At 51.5% G+C, this 21,601-nt stretch overlaps 1 protein-coding gene across 1 annotated transcript; it reads left to right on the forward strand.

Annotated features, from left to right (window-relative positions):
- The first annotated feature begins 260 nt into the window (after positions 1-260).
- Positions 261-14,994, forward strand: LOC117051762 (gap junction delta-2 protein-like). Its single transcript, XM_033158413.1, has 3 exons — positions 261-651; positions 9,818-10,274; positions 14,341-14,994. The coding sequence occupies exons 1-3, from the start codon at positions 581-583 to the stop codon at positions 14,701-14,703; spliced, it is 891 nt and encodes a 296-aa protein (XP_033014304.1). The 5' UTR covers positions 261-580; the 3' UTR covers positions 14,704-14,994.
- Positions 14,995-21,601: the final 6,607 nt, after the last annotated feature.

Consider the following 21,601-nt stretch of genomic DNA (forward strand, 5'->3'; position numbering starts at 1 on the left):
CCTGCTACGACCTCACCAGGGACTTGCTGCTTGCGCAGCCCTAGCGGTGGGCAGTTTCTTCCTCCTCCCTGGTGGTGGTGGTGGTGGGGCGCGCACCGCCGACCACCCCTCCCTCCCTCCCCTCCGCGCGCCCTCGTCCCTGCTTGCCTCCCTCCCGCGCGCCCGCCTGGCGCTTAATCCGCCTCTCCGCCCTTGACACGCGCGCCCAGGTGGCGCCAGGAGACTGAGCCGAGCGCGGCGCGCCGCGGAGAGAGAGAGGCTCCCCCGGTCCCCGGTTCCCGGTGGCAGCATGAGCAGCAGCAGGGCACCGGGGGAGACGGTGGCGACGGCGGCCTCTTCCTCCTCTTGCTCTCCGCGTCCTCCTCGTCGCCCTGCTGCTCCGGATGCCCCCGCAGCCCGCTCCTCCTGCGCCAGGCGGGGCGCCGCTGCGCGCAGCTGATGGCGACGGCGGCGGGCCGGCTGTGAACAGGGCGATCGCGGGCAGGACTCGGCGGACTAGGCGGGCGGCAGCGGCGGCGGCGGCGGCGACCATCCCTCGGCGGAGCCTTCGGATGCGGGGAGACCCGTGCAGCCCGGAGCGATGGGAGAGTGGACCATTTTGGAAAGGCTGCTGGAGGCTGCGGTGCAACAGCATTCCACCATGATAGGCAGGTGAGAGAGAGAGGGCGAGCCGCCAACAGGACTAGCCGCTTGGCGAGACCGACGGGGCAAGGAGAGCGAGCGAGCGCTGGGCAGGGGCGAAGGGAAGAACGGACGACCCGGCAGGATCTGCCCCGCGCGTAAAGTTGGGAAGGTGGCTCGGTTAGGGGTGGGAGCCCGGACGCCTGAGTCCCAGAGAGAGGGTCTCGGGTGGGCAGCCAAGGTGCGGGGGGGGGGGCATGTCCGACAGGGCGGCTGGCCATTGTAGGGACCTCGGGGCAAATACAGAAGCGGCAGGGGTTGAACTGGCGCCGTCGGCCACAGCTGCTGCTGCTTCGCCTCCCTGGGTGCCCAACTGGGCCTGCCGTCCCCGGGTCGTTCTCTCCGAGGAAGGGATCTGGTCTGGGAAGACCCTTTCAGGAGTCCTTGGCTTGGCGGGAGTCCGGCTGGTGCGTTTTTACGCGGAGGGTAGAAGCGCCGCGTCAGGTTCCCTCTTCTGCAAGGAGAACCCGGAGAGCTGGTGCGGCTTGCCGGAGCCGGAAGGAGGCTCTCTGCGCTTCCTCGCCGCCGGGTCCCTTTCTCTTCCAGCGCGCGGTCCTTTCCCCCAGACTTAATAGTTGCTTCTCTCAGATACAGGGTGGGCCATGTGTGTATTAATGCCAGAAAGAGCTATGTCCATCTAGTTCAATATTGCCTGCACACTTTGGCAGCTGCTCTCCAGGGTTTCACGCATGCACGGAGATGCCGGGGGGATTGAACCTACGACCTTCTGCATGCCAAACAGGCGTCCAACCCTTGATCTACAGCCCTTTTACAGAGGTGCAGACATTCTTTCCTTCTGCACCCCTCTGTATTGGAAAGCTTATGCCAAAGATACGATCTAAAGCAAAATCACCCAGCCAGCCCCCAGGGACGATTGTTAAAATTGTTACCAGAGTGGCTTGCAGAGTTCAGAAGGGCTGGTGGAGTAACTCTTTTTTTTAATTTAATAATTTTTATTACATATATTTTTTTTATAAGGGAACAACAGAACATCAAAAAGAAGAACAAGACATACAAACAAAACACATACATTTCACAAATCATTACATTGAAATTTTCCATTGTATGGTGACTTCCCCCAAACCCCTCCACTGAGCTTCATTGTGCATTTCTTTCCTGTTGCAGGTTCTTTTTCTAGACATTTAAATTGCAAATAATAATAAAATCAATACTTTGCAAAACATCAAACTATATAAGTTACCGATAACCTAACTGTACTTCCATAAGGGTATTCTATATGTTGCAACATTTCTTCAAATACTCTTTAAATTTCTTCCAATCTTATTCTACTTTCTCCTCTTTCTGGTCGCGGGTCCTTCCAGTCATCTCTGTGAGTTCCATATATTCAAGCATTTTCATTTGCGATTCATTTATCGTAGGAATATCTTGCGTTTTCCAGTACTTGGCTGTTAATAATCTGGCTGCTGTTGTGGCATACAAAAAGAATGGACCATCCTTCATTGGCATCTCATCTCCTACAATTCCAAGCAAAAAGGCTTCTGGCTTTTTAGTAAAAGTGTTTTTAAACATTTTTTTCCAGTTCATTGTAAATTTCCCCCCAGAAGTCTTTTATCTTGGGGCATGTCCACCACATGTGGAAAAAGGTGCCTTCTTTTTCTTTACATTTCTTTACATTTCCAACAATTATTATCCGCTGCGTAATGCATTTTTGCCAATTTCACAGGTGTTAAATGCCACCTATACATCATTTTTAGCATGTTCTCTTTCAAAACATTACACGCAGCAAATTTCATACAGTTTTTTCCACAATCTTTCCCAGTCCTTCATCCTAATATTATGACCCACATCTTTTGCCTAATCAATCATAACTGACTTCACTTGCTCATCTTTCATATGCCACTCCAGCAGCAAATTATACATTTTAGACAATTTTTTTGTTTTTGTATCAAGCGACTCTGTTTCCAAACGTGACTTTTCAAATGAAAAACCTGCATTTTTCCATATCCTTTTTAAATACTTCATTAATCTGATGGTATTGTAACCAGTCATTTAATTTCTCTTTCAATTGTGCATATGACTTCAACATATATTTATCTTCTACCTCTATCAAAACATCTCTGTATTTCAGCCACTCGGCTTCCATATTTAACCTTTTATGTGCCTTAGCCTCCAACGGTGAAATCCATAAAGGTGTTTTTCTTTCTAATAAGTCCTTATATCTTATCCTGACTGGTGGAGTAACTCTTAAGGGGCAGGCGCGCACATCAGGGTAAAAGATATCAGCTTGGCAGCCTGGCTTTCTCTAGTGCTTGGCGGTCTGCAATGGGGGAGCAGAAGAGAGGAAGTTCCTACAAATGGGAATGGGGTTTGCCAAATCCGGAAGCCTTATCCCTTCCAGCCAGGGAGGAAAATTATGGGCAGGTGGGCTCTTCCAACTTGAACCAAGGGCGGTTGGACCCGAGACATGGCATTGCCCGAGACATAATGCGACGGAGCATCACACCTGTGGGTATTTTACAGGGTGCCCAGACAGGTCCCTGCTCCAAGGAGACTGCAGTGTGTAAGTTTCCACAGCAGCGGGAGATGCAGCAGAAAGAGAGGGGTGGGAGAGGCAGGTGTGGCTGGAACTATAGACCCACAGAGGTGTATGTGGGGATGGACAGAAAGGCGAGCAAAAGGTAAATGGGCATGTGCAGAGTGTTTGCGACCCGCAGCGAAGCAGCTGCAACGAACCCGCTTCCCAGCCACATCTAGGATGCTCCGTCAGAGGGCTAACCCTCAGACAGGTTTATCTCTTGAGAAACCAAACAATACACAGGCTCTGTAAATGGGGACTGGCCAAAAAACAGGAAAAATGGAAATAAAGCGTGTGTGAAAGAATAGAGACACAACAGGTTTCTGGGCAGGCTGATAATCGCCTCCTTTCAATAACTCCAGGGGCCTGCCAGATCCTGCAGGACTACACACCCCGCCCCACCCCGGTCACCCCTGCTAGCTGGGGCTGGAGGGCCAAAGGTTGCCCACCTCTGCTTTAAGGGATATTTGGGGTGGCCTCATGAAGCCACTGTCTCTCCCTAATCTAACCACTTCCCTCCACTGTTGTCTTATTTGACCCTCTCTCCATCATCCTTTGTCTCCCTTCTTATTGGGGGTGGCAGTGGCACCAGAACTAATAGCATGGGGAGCATCTCACAAGAGAGGCAGCCCATGGTTTGGGGAGGGCAGCATGGACAGAAGCTCAGCCCACTCAAGTGTCTTTGTAAGCAAAGGCTACAGCGAGCAAAGGCTACACAGTGAGAGCCAGCGTAGTGTCATGGCTAGAGTGCTGGACTTGGACCTGGGAGACCAGGGTTTGAATCCTCACTCGCACAAAGCTCGCTGGGCATGACCTTGGGGGCCAGTCACTGCCTCTCAGCTTAACCTACCTCACTGGTACAGGTAAGTAGCTGTGCTGGTCTGCCATAGACAAAATAAAATAAAATAAAATAAAAAATTCCTTCCAGTAGCACCTTAGAGACCAACTAAAATTGTTCTTGGTATGAGCTTTTGTGTGCATGCACACTTCTTCAGTTCACAGGGTTGTTGTGGGGATTAAAGAGGATGGAGGCCACCCTGAGCTCCTTGGAGGAAAATGTGGGGGATATAAATGCAATAGAAAGAAAGAAATAATGAGAGGTGGGGAAGAGAGAGCCAGGCAGGTGGGGAGTGGGGACTCTGTGGGCGGGTGGAGGATGTAATTAATGGGAATTAGGAGGTGTGGGGGTGGGGTGGGGAGGGCTTGGACAGCTTGGTGCTGAGATGAAGCATAAGCAGGGAGGTGAAAGAAGAAAGGGCAACACGTCCGTTCTTCAGCACCCAGGAGACTGGCTCAGACAAGTGGTCCATCCATCTCAGCATCCCGTCTCCAAGGGCAACCAACCCAAGATGATGCAGAAGAGGCCACTGGGATGTCCTAGAGAAAGTCCCTTCAATCGCCTATACAGTTTAAACTTCTGATTTTGGTGTCTTTGGGCTTTAAATTTTCTTGTCCCCCTTTTGCCCTCCTGCAGGCTCTCTTCATTCCTCACACACCCCAATATTTGATGTCCTGCCACTTTTCGTCCCTTCACATCTTCTGCTTTTTCCCTGTGGAATGAAGCCTTCCTCCTAACAGCCTGCATTGCCCAGCCTCTTCCCATCTTGAAGTGGTGACTGCAAACCCATATTTCTAAAAAAAAGTGATCTACAATACCTATACGGAGTAGAAGGGGAAGAAATGTCAATGGCAGGGTCAAAAGGTCACTAAATATGAGAGGTCCTGCCTGTGACCTTTCTGTGCAAAGCCCAAATTAACACAAGACGAGTGTAGTGAGCCTCCGTTTGCAACAGTGGCCTTTCTAGCTTTGCTGAGCTCACTCAACACTAGCAGGAAAGAAAACCTTAACTCTCAAACAAATCCATTTGAACTTTTTTAGCACGTCGTCGCTCAGCAGCTTCTTTGCAAATATTTTTTGTTGTGAGTGATGAATCATAGCATCACAGAGTCGGAAAGGGACCCTGAAGGATCATCGCCCAACACCCTGCAATGCAGGAATATGCAGCTGTCCCTTACGGGGATCGAACCTGTGACCTTGGCACTATCGGCACCATGTGCTAACCAAATGTGAGCAGGGCTTGACCAAGGTTTGCTTTTTGACAATTTTAGCTGCCCTCGTGGACCTGGTACCACCCAGGTATTTTGGACTACAGCTTCTGGTACCGGCTGGGGTTGATGGGAGTTGTAGTCCAAAACATCTGGAGGGCGCCAGGTTGGTGGAAAAAAAACAATATACCGGTACAATATGCTTCCCTCCCATATTCCTGGGAACTGTAGTTCTGTGTGTTTGTGGGGTAAACTAATAAATAATATAATGGTTATCTGTGGGAACCCTGGCCCATCAAACACATTCTCTCTCTCTCTCCTCCCCCCCCCCCCCCGTGTGTGTAGGGGGGCATTTTAGCAAACTGCTATTTTTTTTTAATAAGAATTTATTGGGTTTTTCAAAATCAAATTAAACAAAATACAAAAACACACACTACACACACTACACAAAAACACACCAACAAAAAACACAATTATTTAACAATCCTTCTCTTCTTTAAAATCCTAGGCCTGGGACTTCCTCACGTCCTCTCTTATGCGTTCATTTCTAATCTTCTTTAGTAACTTTGTAACATTGTAAAATCTTTTTTCTTACATCTAATCTTAGTCTTACAATTATAACCGACATATCTTAAGTCATACAACTTGTTCTTATCAAATGAAATATCATATTCCAAATCTTAACTTCTTATATCCTTTCTTCATTTAACTTAGTAAAGCTGTTGCCATTGTTCCTTCTGATTCCAACTTCAAAAATATAAAAATCAACACATTTTACCATAAACCTAAGTATTTCTTCCATTTTAGCAAACTGCTACTCCTGCTAGACTTTGCCTTTATAAGACAAGCAAGCTGAGAAGGCTAAATGACACCCCCCTCCCAAAGATGTGGCTGGGTGTGTCCCAAACTGAGTCCCCCCCCCACTTTCCTTCCTCAGTTCAGACCAAGAGGCCTTTCAAATAAAACTTCAGATTGTTAGCACACAAGAGCCAAGACCCAGATGCATGCGCAGGAGCCAGCCCACACAACAAATTCCCAGTGCGAAATGAAAACTAGAAATAGGAGTAGATAGCTGGAAAAGGGAAACAGGCACGGAATTCTGTGTCCTTAAATGCACCCTGCCAAGATGTGTTTGCACCTTGCCAGCCTTGCGTCTCAACATTTGTGCGCCCCCTGCCATTTCCATTCCTATGAAGATCTCCCCTCCCCATTCTTAGAGGAGACACAAATTACCCAAGGCTTAAATTTTAGAAGCAGGTGTGCACCATTTCTGAAAGAAGAGAGGGAGAGACACAGGGCCTCGATCCTGCCTGTAAGTCACACTGCTGGTTTTGGTGAATGGACAGGAATTGGTAGAACTACCCAGTCTTGAGACAGAGACACTTTGCATGTGCTCAGAGGCACGCTGGCACAGGAAATAGCTTCTGGGGCAGAACCCTTTCTCAGATGTAAATATCAGGCAGGAACAGTGCTGTTCTTGTGAATGCAGCTGAATGGGATGATACAGAGGCCTCCCAAAAGAGGCTTGCCTGGTGCCTGCATTGCACAGTTTGCCCAGGCATTTAAAATGGTCCAAGGCTTAGTCTTGTTTTTAATTATTTGTGCTTCACTGCATGACATAGGAACATTGAAAGCTGCCTTAGACTGAGTCAGGCCACTGGGCCCATCTACTTCAATACTGTCTACACTGACTGGCAGTTGCTCTCCAGGCTTTCAGGCCAGAGTCTTCTCCTATCTGGAGAATGAACCTGGGACCTTCTGCATCCAAAGCAGCTGGTCTCTCACCAAACGACGATACAGATGGATTGTACATCACCCTGAAACCCAGTAGGACAAATGTTTGAATGAATGGGTGAAATCTGTGTTGTCACATTTTATTTGTGTATTTTATATTGTTTTTGTAAATGGGAGAAGGCAAACTTTTCAGTGGACGGAACTGCACCTTCACCCTGATTCCAATGTTGCAGCAACTTAGCTTTGCCTAGCAGCGGAACTGCAAGATCCCTTTGGAAAAGGGTACGGACCTGTGAATCATAGAACTGTAGAGTTGAAAGGGACCCCAAGAGTCATCTAGTCCAACCCTCTGCAATGAAGGAATCTCAGCTAAAGCATCCATGGCAGGTGGCCATCCAGCCTCTGCTTAAAAAAAAAAACCTCCAAGGAAGGAGAGTACAAACCTCCTGAGGGAGACCGTTCCACAGCTCTTACTGTCAGAAAGTTTTTTCCTGATGTTTAGTCAGAATCTCCTTTCGGGGGGTGGGGGAACCATCCTGTGTTGCATTCTAAATTGCAAGCTCCTTGGGGCAGGGACCTCCGTTCATATGCTTTGCACAGCACTCTTTCGTGTTGATAACGTATTAATTTATCTGTAGTTTTCCCTCTTGCCTTGTGGGCCAGGAAACTGGAAAGCACCCTGCTATCCCTTCCAATTCTACTATTCTTACGATCTGAACTGTGAGCATCACTCTGTTCCTGCCTCCTGCCTGCTGGCGAGCCACAAAATCCAGTTACCTGGGCTGCCCAAATAGTCTCCGATCCATCTTCCTACCCTCTCGGAATGTAATCTTCCTCTCTGCGTTTTGCTTTCCGATCATTCTTTGTGCCAAATGCTGGTGTTTTCTCATTCATCTTCCTTACCAGTGCTATTGGCAAAACTCGGTGTCCTGTCCTTAGGTTTAATTTCACCCCCCCCTTCTCCCCCTCCTCGATATTGCAGCTCCGAAGGGAACTGCGGAGTTGGCGAAAAGCAACTTCTGTTTCCCCCCTCCTCCCCTCCTCTGAAGTGCGCAAATTGACTCACTTGCTAGATTTTGCGTCGCTGCAGAAACCCACGTCTCCCTCGTGCCCTTGAAGCTCTCCTGGGTATATACTCTCTCAAACTGTCTCGACTGCGTGCATACCTGACAATGCAGTCCACTCAAAAGTTAAGCCCCACTGGCTCTCAGATAAATGGGTATCAGACTGCAACCTCAATGTTGCTTTCAGTTTTCTCTGCCCGTGCAATGAAATCTGAATTCATTTGCAGAGGAAGAAGAAGAAGAGTTTGGATCTGATATCCCGCTTTATCACTACCCTAAGGAGTCTCAAAGCGGCTAACAATCTCCTTTCCCTTCCTCCCCCACAACAAACACTCTGTGAGGTGAGTGGGGCTGAGAGACTTCAGAGAAGTGTGACTAGCCCAAGGTCACCCAGCAGCTGCATGTGGAGGAGCGGGGAAGCGAACCCAATTCACCAGATTACAAGTCTATCACTCTTAATCACTACACCACACTGGTGATTCCTCTTAACTTGCAGTGGATTGGGGCTCTTGGAAGCACTTCTGCTTTCATCCAGCATCTCAGCTGTTTCCCAAGATGTGCTCCGAGGAAGCCCCCAACTCCCTGGCTCCATAAATTTAAGACTTTCCCCAAAGACTCCTGGGAAATGTAGTTTGTTAAAGGGTGCTGGGAATTATAGTCCTGTGAGGGTTAAACCATAGCTCCCACTATCTATCTATCTATCTATCTATCTATCTATCTATCTATCTGTATCTATCTATCTATCCAGTGGTACCTCGGAAGTGAAACAGAATCCGTTCTGGAAGTCCGTTCGACTTCCAAAACGTTCGCTAACCAAAGCGTGGCTTCTGATTGGCTGCAGGAACCTCCTGCAGCCAATCAGAAGCCCCGCCAAACGTTCAGGTTCGAAAGAACATTCGCAAACTGGAACACTTACTTCTGGGTTTGCGGCATTCAGGAGCCAAAATGTTTGACTTGCAAGGCGTTCGGGATCCAAGGTATGACTGTATTGGGTGTGTGTGTGTGCCATGTTCTCGAGATGTGTGGCACTTATGCAGCTACAATCCCAGAGGCTCTCCTTCAACATTTTGTGTGTCAGAAGACACACACAGAAAAGTCAGATAGTTGTTTATTTCCTTGACATCTGACGGGAGGACATTCCACAGGGCGGGCGCCACTACCGAGAAGGCCCTCTGCCTGGTTCACTGTAGCTTCACTTCTCGCAGCGAGGGAACTGCCAAAAGGCCCTCGGCGCTGGACTTCGGTGTCCAGGCTGAACGATGTGGGTGGAGACGCTCCTTCAGGTGCACTGGGCCTTTGAGGCCGTTTAGGGCTTTAAAGGTCAGCACCAACACTTTGAATTGTGCTCGGAAACTGGGAGTGGCGTCGATATTTTAGGACCTGTGTTAGGGATTTAAAGGGGGGTTTGGACCACATTCTGGTCCATTGGGTGGGGTTGATTTCGTATCCTATGTCGTCCTCCCATTGTCTTTTGATTGTGTCTAGGGGGTTTGTGGGATTCTTTAGTAGTATTTTGTATATTGCGGATACTATTCCTTTGCCGTGTCCCTTTGTCATTAGGATGAGGTTTTCGAAGGTTGTCAGGGGTCTAGTTGCTGTTGATTTTATTGTTGGGTTGTTTAAGAGGGCATGTAATTGGTGTTGTGCTAACCATGGAAACACAGGACAAATTAGGACCTGTGTTATATGGTCACAGTGGCCATTCCCAGTCTCCCTTAATCCCTCCCTCTGCTCTCCTCTCCTGCCGTCCCGCCAGGATCCTGCTGACAGTGGTGGTGATCTTCCGCATCCTGATTGTGGCCATCGTGGGAGAGACGGTTTACGAGGACGAGCAGACGATGTTCATGTGCAACACCCTGCAGCCCGGGTGCAACCAGGCCTGCTACGACAAGGCCTTCCCCATCTCGCACATCCGCTACTGGGTGTTCCAGATCATCCTGGTCTGCACGCCCAGCCTCTGCTTCATCACTTACTCGGTGCACCAGTCGGCCAAGCAGAGGGACCGACGGTACTCCTTCCTCTACCCGCTGCTGGAGAAGGACGGCAGGAAGGTGAAGAACGTTAACGGCATCCTGGTGCAGAACCCGGACGGCTCCTCCAAGGAGGAACCCGACTGCCTGGAGGTGAAGGAGATCCCCAGCGCCCCCATGCGGCCCCCCAAGAGCTCCAAGGTCAAGCGACAGGAGGGCATCTCCCGCTTCTACATCATCCAGGTCAGTCGGGGCACCGCTAGAGGGCGCCCCCCTTTGCTTGCTGCACGCCCAACCCCTCCCTAAGAAGGGGGGGCGGGGACTAGCTCAACAGCTCGCGAAAAGGCCAAGAGGTTCGCAGGGAGGAGCCCGTTGTGTGGTGCGGCGGCAAGTGAGGCCAACGCTATTCTGGCTCGTTTCAGCATGGCCTCGCACAATCCGGCAAAATGCGCCCCAGCCGTCTATCCCAGGCACCCCCAAACGCAGCTCTCCAGATGTTTTGGGAATACAACTCCCATCATCCCTAGCTAACAGGACCAGTGGTCAGGGATGATGGGAATTGTAGTAAAAAAAACAACACATCTGGAGGGCCGAGTTTGGGGGTGCCTGGTCTGTCCCCTTAGATGGCAGGGAGAATTGTGTGTGCCGTGTGAGCCTACCCCATGCCCTCTGTGCCAGTCTAGTGCAATGGCAGAGAAGGCCCCCCAACGTCAGCGTTAAAACAATATTCACCTGTCAAGGTGTGCATAGGCCTGGAGGGGGCACCGCCTTGTCCTTTGCCTGAGGCTGGCTCTAGATGTCATCCATTGGGCACGACCCACCAGGGTAGCTCAGTTGGTTAGAGCATGGTGCTGATAACCCCAAGGTCGTAAGTTCGATCCCCATAAGGGAAAGCGTTGCAGGGGGTTGGACTGGATGATCTTGAGGGCCCCTTCCAACCTGATGATTCTACGATCGCTGCTTTGAGGTGCATTCATTCCCCCCACTCCCGGCCAGGTGTTGCGTGGCTGTAGCGCAGCCTTCACCAACCTGGCACCCTCGTTGGAGGAACACCATGCTGATGGGGGCTCGTGGGCATTGTAGTTCAAGGGACCCCACCAGCTTGGCAATGACTGGAACATTCTGGCAGACAGAACGACATCGGAGGAGCCTGTGGCCCATTTGGTCCAGCGTCCTGTTCTTGCACTGGCCAGCCACATGCAACAGCAGCTCTCCCCTCCGGTGGTCCCCAGCTGTTCAGAGACATTGCTGCTTCTGGCTGTGAGGGCAGAACTGGTGGCCACTGGTAGCCCTCTCCTCCATTAATTTGTCTGGTCCTCGTTTGGAGCCAGCCGGGCTGTCGGCCATCGCTGCCTCTAGTGGCAGTGAGTTCCACAGTTTAACTATGCTCCACATGAAGAAGTACTTCCTGTTGGTAGAACTGTCCGACGGTTAGAGCCGTTTGACAGTGGAACGTGCGCCCTCGGAAGGTGGCGGACTCAGCTTCGCGTAGGTTTCTAAACAGAGGTTGGTGGCCATCCATTGAGGATTATTTAGCTGCGATTCCTGCACTGCAGGGGGTGGGACTAGATGACCCTGGGCGGGGGTCCTTCCTAGCAGCTCTACAATTCTACGAGAAGACAGGCTTTGAGGCATATGGGCAAACTGCCTGGCTCCAATTTTAGGCGGAAGATAATAGTAATTTAATAATTGTAATATTTATACCCCGCCCATCTGGCTGGGTGTGACGAGCAGGATTTCTAATTGTCCAAGGGTGAGCCGGGGATTGGGGGACAAAGGGGTTTCCCCCTTCCTTGGAAAAAGCAGAAATAAATATATAAGCCTTATGCAAAAGGAACAAGAAGAGAGGGCAACTTTAGCATTCGGGTTGCAGAATGCAGATCCTTTTCCCAAGTGCAGGGAATGTGCAGCCCTGACTCTAAGCGTCGTCCTGATCTTCCTTCCCAGCAGCCTACGCAAGAGAAAAGGGCAGGAGGGTCTGGCGGCAACACGGTGACCATCTGTTTTATTTATAGACGCACAGGGCGAGAGTGAGCGTAGAAGAGAGGCCGCGTTGGCAGCAGGCAGGGCAGGAGTGGTGCTGAGGCTTCAGGCTGTGGCAGCACCACCTGGAGAAATCCAACCATCTCCCGAGAGCCACAAGACACTTCTTCCATGTGTCTTTCCGGTGCCCCACACAGCTCCCATGCTGTCCGGCTCTGGTGGGGCCTGTCGATGACCAGTTCGGATTCTCTGGGGTGGGGTGGGGTGGGGTCTGGTTAGCAGCAAGGATAGGGCTAAGAGCAGGCACTCACACTGCGTGATTCAGGCTGATTTGGCCAGGGTGCAGCCCGGCTGGGTGGAAGCAGCCTTAAATCTTTGTGGGTTGGGCTGCCAGAGGGTGGGGTGCCCGGCAGGGAACGTACCAGTGCAGTGGTTCTCAAGCTTTTTTGTGGGGGAGGGACCTGCCACCCGCTTGGTTCAATAACCTCAGCTCCCATGCCCTATAAAAAAACACCATTCGTGACAGCGGTTTGCACAACTCGCTAAGGAAGACAACAATGCAATGAAATTCAAAACGGCAATGGTCAGTTGTCTCATTTATTCAGAATCCAATTGAAACGATTTAGTCTGATTAACCAACTCAACAAAACCGATGAACTTGATGCGGCGATACCAGCTTTTCAAACTGGGGTTGTCATTTAGCGTCCCTGCTGGGAACAAGGAAGGTGACGCAGCGCCCCCTCCTGTCTTTTAAATTGGGGTTTAAAAAAAAAACCAGAGTTTCCCAAACTTGGGTCTCCCGCTGTTTTCAGTCTACAATTCCCACAATCCCTAGCTAGCAGGACCAGAGGTCAAGGATGATGGGAATTGTAGTTCGAAAACAGGAGGACACCCCAAGTTTGAGAAACTCTGGTTTTTAAAAGTAAACATTAGCCCCGCCCCACATTGATTTGGGGCTGGATCTGGGTCGGGCGTCCTCTGGATTTGGGGCAGGTGTGTGTGGAAAGGTGTCTCCCCCCCACTGCACACAGCCAGGCAGATCTATTGAAAGCAGGCAGCAGAGAAGACCAAGTCAAAGTTAGAAGCAGAAAACGGGAAAGCTGCAGGACCATGGTCAGCTCCAGCTGAAGCTGCTGGTCTATTCAATATTCCAAATACTGCTGCTGGGCTTAAAAGGGAATCTTTTTCCATTTTAGGGCACTGGGCCTCCAACCCTGCTCAGTGCCCTCTAGGGCTCTGTTTCTCAAACTCAGATCTCCAGTTGCTGTTGGGCTACAACTCCCATCATCCAGCAGGTTCACAACCGAGCCTGGGACCCTAGGCGTACCGATTCCACCTGGTGACACCTGTATGCGGTTCAGGCCTCCTAAGTTTCATTGGGGTCGAGGTGTGCCCTTGAATGCTCCCCCTTGCATGGAGCTGTTGGGCTTAATCCTCTTCAGACTAGGGTTTTCCCGAATTTTTGGGGGGCAGCAGCGTGGGAAGATCTGCTCTCTGGTGTCGGCTTCTGCGTCACTTCCCTTCCAGCTCGCAGCCACCCAACTTGCTTTTTCTCCCTCCCTCGTCCTGTCTCTCACTCTTTATTGACTGTAGTTTGAACAAAGGAGCTAACACCCTCCACCAAACATGAGGCAGCAGGTGAGTGCAAAAAGGAAAAAAAGAAAAAGAAAAAAAAGAGAGAGAGTAAAAAGCCAAACAATGGGACCCTGGTAGCAATTGAGGAACAATATTGCTGATAGATGATGCAAAGTTAGCACACGGCTGGGGGAGCAGCCTTGCCTTGTCGCTCTCGCAAAGAGAGACACTTGGTATGGAAAACTCAAGAAGTGCACGTTTGGGTAGGGAAGGGTTCTCCAGTTCTAGCTAACTACCAAGCTGAAGATCCAAGGGGGCCATGGTTGCTCCTTGGCTCTCAGGACATATAGCTCCAAAGGCCTATCTCTCCCAAGAGGACCTGGAGGAGGCAGGGAGCGAAAGCTAAGATCCGCAGCACAGATACCACAGGGAAAGTTTGGAGGTTCCTTACCCTGTCCGCTTCGACTCCCCCCCCTGCAAACCTCTCTCAGCCTGCTGATTTGCACCCAGCAAATATCAGCCACCGAGTCATTATTTACAAAAAACAAAAACAAAAAAACGAGTGTGAGGATAATCGCCAAAGGGCCTATAGAGGAAAGGAAACCTGTGGCTCCCTGGATGTTGCTGGGCCTCCAGTCCCCATCAGCCTCTGCCAGGGCAGCCAGGGATGATGGGAATTGTAGTTCAGTGGCACCTGGAGGTAGAGGCCGCTCTCTGCCAACCCCTGACCCTTTCTACCCCGCTGCTTTAGGTGGTTTTCCGCAATGCCTTGGAGATTGGCTTCCTGGCAGGACAGTACTTCTTGTACGGCTTCAACGTGCCGGCCATTTTTGAGTGCGACCGCTACCCGTGCGTCAAGGAGGTGGAGTGCTACGTGTCGCGGCCCACGGAGAAGACCGTCTTCCTCGTCTTCATGTTCGCCGTGAGCGGGATCTGCGTCCTCCTCAACCTGGCCGAGCTCAACCACCTCGGCTGGCGCAAGATCAAGACCGCCATCCGAGGGGTGCAGGCCAGGCGGAAATCCATCTGCGAGGTGCGAAAGAAGGACCTCTCCTCGCTGGCCCAAGTGCCTACGCTCGGACGGACGCAGTCGAGCGAGTCCGCCTACGTCTGAGCGCTCCCGATCCTGTTTGGTTGGGGCGGGGATCGGGGCCTCGGCGGGTCTGGCGTCGCCAACGCAAGCAAGGAGAAACGCCATCTGCTGAGCTGACCACAATACCTCCCAGGTTAACCATGCAATATTCAGTGGGTGCTTTCACAAACAAAACACCCTCCTCGCTTTCAGAGGACGGGGCCTCAAGTTCGCTTTAAGGGCTGATTAGGGAAACCCAGCCCCTCAGGAGCCATGGGGCAGGAGCAAGGGGGAGGGAAATGGAGGAAGAGGCTTGCTTCTCCTTCCTCCTCTATGCGCCGGCTCCCGTCGAGTATTTTCTCTTCTCTACACTTAACTAATGGTGCAAGCAAAAACGGTGCGGTTTGTGGAAACTTGTGCCTACGACTCCTTTTTACGGACAGGTGATGAAAACGCATGAATCGGCGGTGGGTGGGGGTAGGCTTTGCCGGGGGGGGGGGAGACGTTGCTTGCGTGCGTGTATTTTTTAAAGGAAGCAACAAGAGAAAGACAAAGAGAGGGGCGAGGGGGCTTTCCCCTCACGCACGCACGACCGACTCTCTCTCTCTCTCTCGTCTGCCGTGATGTAAATAGTGAACGAGCAAATGTCATTTTATATAAAAAGATAAGGTATGCAATAAAAAGAACCCCATTTTCTTCATTGTTTTTTTCCTGGCAGCCTCTCTGTTGGTGCTGGGGGAATCGGTGGCGACGGTGTTGGGAAGATGGATGGGTCAGGTTGATGTCTGTGCACGCTCCATAAATCCCAAGGGTATGGGGAGAAGACCAGATCACCATTCTGTCCCAGCCGCGGCTTGTTGTGGCGGGGGGGGGCACAGTTTTGTTTGTTTTTCAATTGACCTTCTTCCGGGCTTTCGAAAGCAGTCGGGGACGTGGAAGCAAAGTGGATGCAAGTTTCCCTCCGCTGTCTCGCCACGAGAAATGAATTTGCACTGGCTTGATTTCTGCAGGTCGGGCTGTCCTAGCCACTGCCAATTCCTGCCTCCATCCCTGTTACTGTGGGCACCTCTCCAACCTCTGTTCCTTCTTACTCTGGCACATCTTTCCCAAGGCCATCATGCTGTGGACGGCAGCGGCGTGGCGGGGGGGGGGGTCTGTCCTCTGACTGCCTGGGCCCAAGACGCAGAGCAAAGCGAGGCTCCCCCACTCTCCTTCCCCGTACATGTACACAGACCCCCTCCCAGCCCGGTCGGCTGCATCAGCCTCTCATCCCTTAATCTGCTCTCTAATAGGTCTAAAGCGGAGAAAGGGGGTTAACTGGGCACCATCTGGCTTAGCCTGAGCGAAGGCCCAAAAGAGGCCTGCGAGGCGATCGGGGAGAACCAGAGTCCCTCCCTGCCCCACAGGCTATGGGAAGGACGGATGTTGCATTTCCTGACTCCCCCACCTGCTTCCCAAAGAGCAAGGAGAAAGACGGAACCGGAACCGGTCTCCTTCTCTTCGTTTGCTAATCCCCGTCCCTCCTACCGCCGGCCCCCCGTTGTCCCCATCCCCTAAGCGGCTCTCGCGCAGCCCCTCCACCCAGACCCCCTCTGCCCCCTGCGGTGCACTTAGAGAGCCTAAACCCCATCTAAGCCTCTTTGGTGTCCCAACCAGATGAGCAAAGGAGTTCAGGCAAAAAAAGAGAAAGAGAGGGGGGGGGGAGACGGAGCTTACTAGAGTGGAGAGCTGGATGTTTCCGTCTGCCCGAGGTGGGGCAGGGCGTTGAAATTGGGGGTGGCTCTCAGGCACAACCCATGTTTGCCCTTTGCTCCTGAAACTCCCTCTCCGCTGTGGAGACACAGAGTCAGGGCATCTCCGCTCAGCATTGCCAGCACGGACGCCAGGGTTTCAGGCAGGGAGACTCTACCTGAAGATGCTGAGGAATGCCTCCAGGATCTTTGCCTCCATAGCACTGAAAAAGTGTCCTTCCCTCTGAGTTGGTTATATATAACAGAGCATCTTTCCCAGCCTTCTGCCCTCCCACCCCCTCCACTTTAATCCCAACCTGGAGCAGGGAATCTGTTTGCAGGTTTTGGAAGGGGAAAAAAAAATCTGACCAGTTGTTTCTTTGCCTTATCTGCCCCCCTCGCTCAGCTGACAGCCTTAGTCCTCTCCTCTAGATCTCTTCCAGCTGTTCTTTTCTCTCGCCTGCTCTCTCCGGTGATCAGGACATTGCTGGCAGGAGTAACCTTAGGTAAGGTCACAAGAGAGTCCTTGCGAGTCAGTGTTCCCTAAGCAAATCACCTGGAAGACCTCACCTGGAATACTGTGTCCAGTTCTGGGCACCACAGTTCAAGAAGGATACTGACAAGCTGGAACGTGTCCAGAAGAGGGCAACCAAAATGGTCAAAGGCCTGGAAACGATGCCTTATGAGGAACGGCTTAGGGAGCTGGGTATGTTTAGGCTGGAGAAGTGAAGGTTAAGGGGTGATATGATAGCCATGTTCAAATATATAAAAGGATGTCATATAGAGGAGGGTGAAAGGTTGTTTTCTGCTGCTCCAGAGAAGCGGACACGGGGCAATGGATTCAAACTACAAGAAAGAAGATTCCACCTAAACATTAGGAAGAACTTCCTGACAGTGAGAGCTGTTCGGCAGTGGAATTTGCTACCAAGGAGTGTGGTGGAGTCTCCTTCTTTGGAGGTCTTTAAGCAGAGGCTTGACAGCCATCTGTCAGGAATGCTTTGATGGTGTTTCCTGCTTGGCAGGGGGTTGGACTGGATGGCCCTTGTGGTCTCTTTCAACTCTAGGATTCTAGGATTCTATGAAATCACCAAAGCATTCACGAGAGGGGGGCAGAGAGAAAGAGGGTCCCTGCAGCTCTGGGGGGCGGGATTGGCGTGGGAGCAGAACACCACAGGGCTTCAGGAACTGCCTCTCCTGCGCATCTGCCGGGGCAGCCCTGGCCCTTTATTGCCTCTGGCCACCCTCGTCTGTGCAGGCTTTTTCGACTGAGTTGAATGGAGGTGGCCAAAGGAGCGGAATCCTTGCCTTCTCCCTGCCCTTTGCCTTCTCGTTTGCACTGGGAACGAGGTGAGATCTCATTCATATGTATATCTCTATTAATAGTGCCCTGTGCCTGGCGGGGCTCTAACAGCTGCCAGCGTGTCATCCCCGCTTTGCTGCCGATTCTCCTCCCATTCACTAGGAAAGTAAGATAAAAAGAGGAAGAAAAAGCGGTTCCCTGGTTAGAGGAAGGGGAAGGGGACAGGTGTGGAGAGGACAGGGGGCAGGCAACTTTTTAAAAGCAGCCCTGGGCCTGTAAACAGCCACCTTGTGTGCGGAAATCAAAGGCTGGTGGCGAGGAAGCATCGCTTGAAGCTGGAAAAAAAAGCTTCAGCAGCTGTTTTAATTTCTCTTTGTCAGGCTGCTGATGTTCCAAGGCACAAGTACAGAGCCGGTTAGGGAGCCCAGCACTTTTGTACCCCGTTCCACAAATGATGGGGAGCGAGGAAGATGAGAGCTGGGAACACCAGGGTCACTTATAACGCAGCAGGGAGGATGCAAGAACTTGTCTGCGGGCCACCCAATGATGTTGGGCGCTGGCTCTGGGTAGCATGTTTCCCCAGCCATCTTAATGTCTGCAGAAAAGAGAGGAAGAGGCCCTGTGGAAAGGCAATGCCAGCTGCAGAGACTTCTCCTTCTCTGGTAGTTTTCAACTGGTCAAAACTCTTCCTCTAACTCCCCTAACATGGGACCTGCTTTCACATTTTCGCTTTTAGTTTGCACTTAAAATACTGCAAATAATGCATGTTATTTAATCCTAAAACAGAAAATCGCTGAGAAATTTAGACGGTGCTACCTCAATAATGCATCCTAGTCCTGACACAAATGCAGTGCTCCAGAGTCTTAGCAAACGTACGCTAAGTTTTTATTCCACCCCACCCGCCCTAGAACCAACATCCACAGCTATGGTGCAGCCTCCAATTTTTTCTACCCAGCTACTAAGGGCACATGAAAACCATCTGCTACCCACAGCTGGTCACCCTTAAGCCTAGTTTTCAGTGGTTAAAAAATGACCAGGTTGAATTGCTTCAGAGTGAAGCTAGAGATCCTCCATAACAAAATAGAAATCCCTGCACACAGACAACTAGCATGTCTGGAAGAGTTCTAGGTCAGCTTTCTCCATGGCATGCTAGCTTTCTATATGCAGGGGGATGCCTATTTATATGGAAGACCGTTCCATTATGGGAGCCCTCCCCGCACCAAGCCTGAGTTGGCAGAGCCTAGACACAGGTTTTGCACCTCAGGAACCTAGAAGAAGAAGAAGAGTTTGGATTTGATATCCCGCTTTTCACTACCCGAAGGAGTCTCAGAGCGGCTCACATTCTCCTTTCCCTTCCTCCCCCACAACAAACACTCTGTGAGGTGAGTGGGGCTGAGAGACTTCAGAGAAGTGTGACTAGCCCAAGGTCACCCAGCAGCTGCATGTGGAGGAGCGGAGATGCGAACCCGGTTCACCAGATTATGAGTCTACCACTCTTAACCACTACACCACACTGGACTCAGGAGAACATACAAGCTGTGCTTGTGGTTTGGTCTCCACCTAGTTCAGGGCTTCCCAAACTTGGGTCTCCAGCTGTTTTTGGACTACAATTCCCATCACCCCTGACCGCTGGTCCTGCTAGCTAGGGATGATGGGAGTTGTAGTCCAACACCGGGAGACCCAGGTTTGGGAAACCCTGACCTAGTTCAAGGATGGAGAACTTGAAGCCATCTAGAGATCTGCTTGACTACAACTCCCATCATCCCTCGCATAAGACGAGTCCGTTGGATATGCCCAGTGGCCCATCTCGCCCAACCAGATGGGTGTGGGAAACCTGAGCTTTTCCCTCCTGCATTTCCCCGCAATTGGCGTCCAGAGGCGTCGTCGCTGCCTCCCAACTGCAGAGGCAGAGCACACCCATCGGGGCGAAAAGCCTTGGTCGTCCTGGCTGGGGAAGACAAGAGAGGGATACCCCATCCTTGACCTGGGATGGGAGGAGGACCCATTGGTACCCCACTCCCATGTGCTGCCATTTCCCCGCTCCTGGGGCACAGGAGCTGGGTGGGGTTGGGTGCTATTCTTAGCCAGGCTATTTTTACTCCCAGATGCTAGCTGGGAACGGGGAGGGAGGGAGGCTGGCTTTGTGGCAATCCGGTGTGAATTATGTATGGCAGCCAGTTAATGTGCCGCTGAGCCTTGAACATGCAGCACGTTCGCCAGGGACCTGGGAGGGAGGGAAGGAAGGAAGGAAGGAATGGGGGGAAACAGCCATTGCAGTGAAAGGGATCAGATGTGTGTGTGTTTTTTTTTTTGGGGGGGGTAGAAACACAGGATCCTAGCACGCACCCCCCTTACTCGCCCCCCATTTCTCCTGCAAACACCTGCCTCCTTCAGAGCTTTCGCTGCTCCACACAAGAGGGAGGGGTGGGAAGAACAGCTTGTTACCAGCCTTGCAGACATCTGGGGAAGAGGACACTGAAATCCTCCCTTCCTTCCAAGCGGAGGCTGGATCCCTCCGAAGAAATTTCCGCCCGATATAACACGGTCTGACCTAGAAACCCTGCGTTGTAATCCCCAGCTGGGCGAGGCTGCGGCTAAGCTGACGGAGGGAGGAAGCGCTCTGCACGACGGCAGAGGCACTCTTACCGCCCTGAACGCTTTTCCTAAAACAGATACGAGGAGGGCAAGGCTATCACTGAGCTGGAAGGGACCCCAAAGGGTCCTCTAGTCCAACCCCCTGCAATGCAGGAATCTCAACACAAGGTTCCCCCCCCCCGCCACCCAATTTGAAACCGTACCAGACCGCGCTTAGCTTTGCAAATGTGCTAGCAGTTTTATTGCTGCGCCGCTAGGAATGTAATGGCAACTAGGCACGATGGTTGAATTCTGCCTCCTCCGCTGCTGACAATATGCAGCAGAATGTCAGTTGCAGGGAGCTGAAATTGGGGGAGAGGGCTGTTGTGCTCGGATGATAATTTGTTACTTGTACCTAGCAGATCTGACTGGGTTGCCCCAGCCTTTCTGGGTGGCGTCCAACAGAGGATAAAAGAACACACGATACACCAGATATTAAAAACTTCCCTAAACAGGGCTGCCTTCAGATGCCTTCTAAAAGTAAGCTAGTTGTTTATTTCCTTGGCATCTGATGGGAGGGGGCACCACCACCAAGAAGGCCCTCTGCCTGGTTCCCTGTAACCTCACTTCTCGCAGGGAGGGAACCGCCAGAAGGCCCTCGGAGCTGGACCTCAGTGTCTGGGCTGAACAATGGGGTTGGAAATGCTCCTTTAGGTATACTGGGCCGAGGCCGTTTAGGGCTTTAAAGGTCAGCCCCAACGCTTTGACTTGTGCTCAGAAACCTACTGGGAGCCAATGTAGGTCTTTCAGGACCAGTGTTACGTGGTCCCGGCGGCCGCTCTCAGTCATCAGTCTGGCTGCCGCATTCTGGATTAGTTGTAGTTTCTGAGTCACCTTCAAAGGTAGCCCCACGTAGAGCACATTGCAGTAGTGTAAGCGGGAGATAACTACAGAGCATGTACCTTTCAGGACAAGTCAGTGTGCTGAGCTAAATGGAATACTGGCCGGATCCAGCCAAGGCTCCTCGGATGCTCTTATCCCAGGGAGAAGTCCTGTGCCAAATCTGGAAGCTGCCTTGCACAGAGGCAGAGCATGTAGCTTACTTTGTCTGGCAGGTTCCCAACACTTCCAAGCTACAGACCTTCCCTGAATCAAATATGCCTCCATCGTGGGCTGAATGGGTTCTTGGCTGCTCATCCCCGCTCCCTTGTCTCAAAGATCCTAAGCAGGGAAGACCATGGGGGGGGGTGGAGGGACCAAATGCCGCCTGGATAATCCTGGCACCACGTGGACACCATGTTATTTCTGCTCCTATACTTGAATGCGTTTGCAAGTT

This window comes from Lacerta agilis, chromosome 8, assembly GCF_009819535.1.
Source record: "Lacerta agilis isolate rLacAgi1 chromosome 8, rLacAgi1.pri, whole genome shotgun sequence".
Classification (NCBI taxonomy): domain Eukaryota; kingdom Metazoa; phylum Chordata; class Lepidosauria; order Squamata; family Lacertidae; genus Lacerta; species Lacerta agilis.

Excerpts from the sequence above, each read along its gene's own strand:
- LOC117051762 (XM_033158413.1), top strand. The coding sequence starts at position 581 with ATGGGAGAGTGGACCATTTTGGAAAGGCTGCTGGAGGCTGCGGTGCAA. Across the intron at positions 652-9,817 it reads CATTCCACCATGATAGGCAG|GATCCTGCTGACAGTGGTGG; the intron begins GTGAGAGAGAGA and ends CCGTCCCGCCAG. Across the intron at positions 10,275-14,340 it reads CCCGCTTCTACATCATCCAG|GTGGTTTTCCGCAATGCCTT; the intron begins GTCAGTCGGGGC and ends CCGCTGCTTTAG.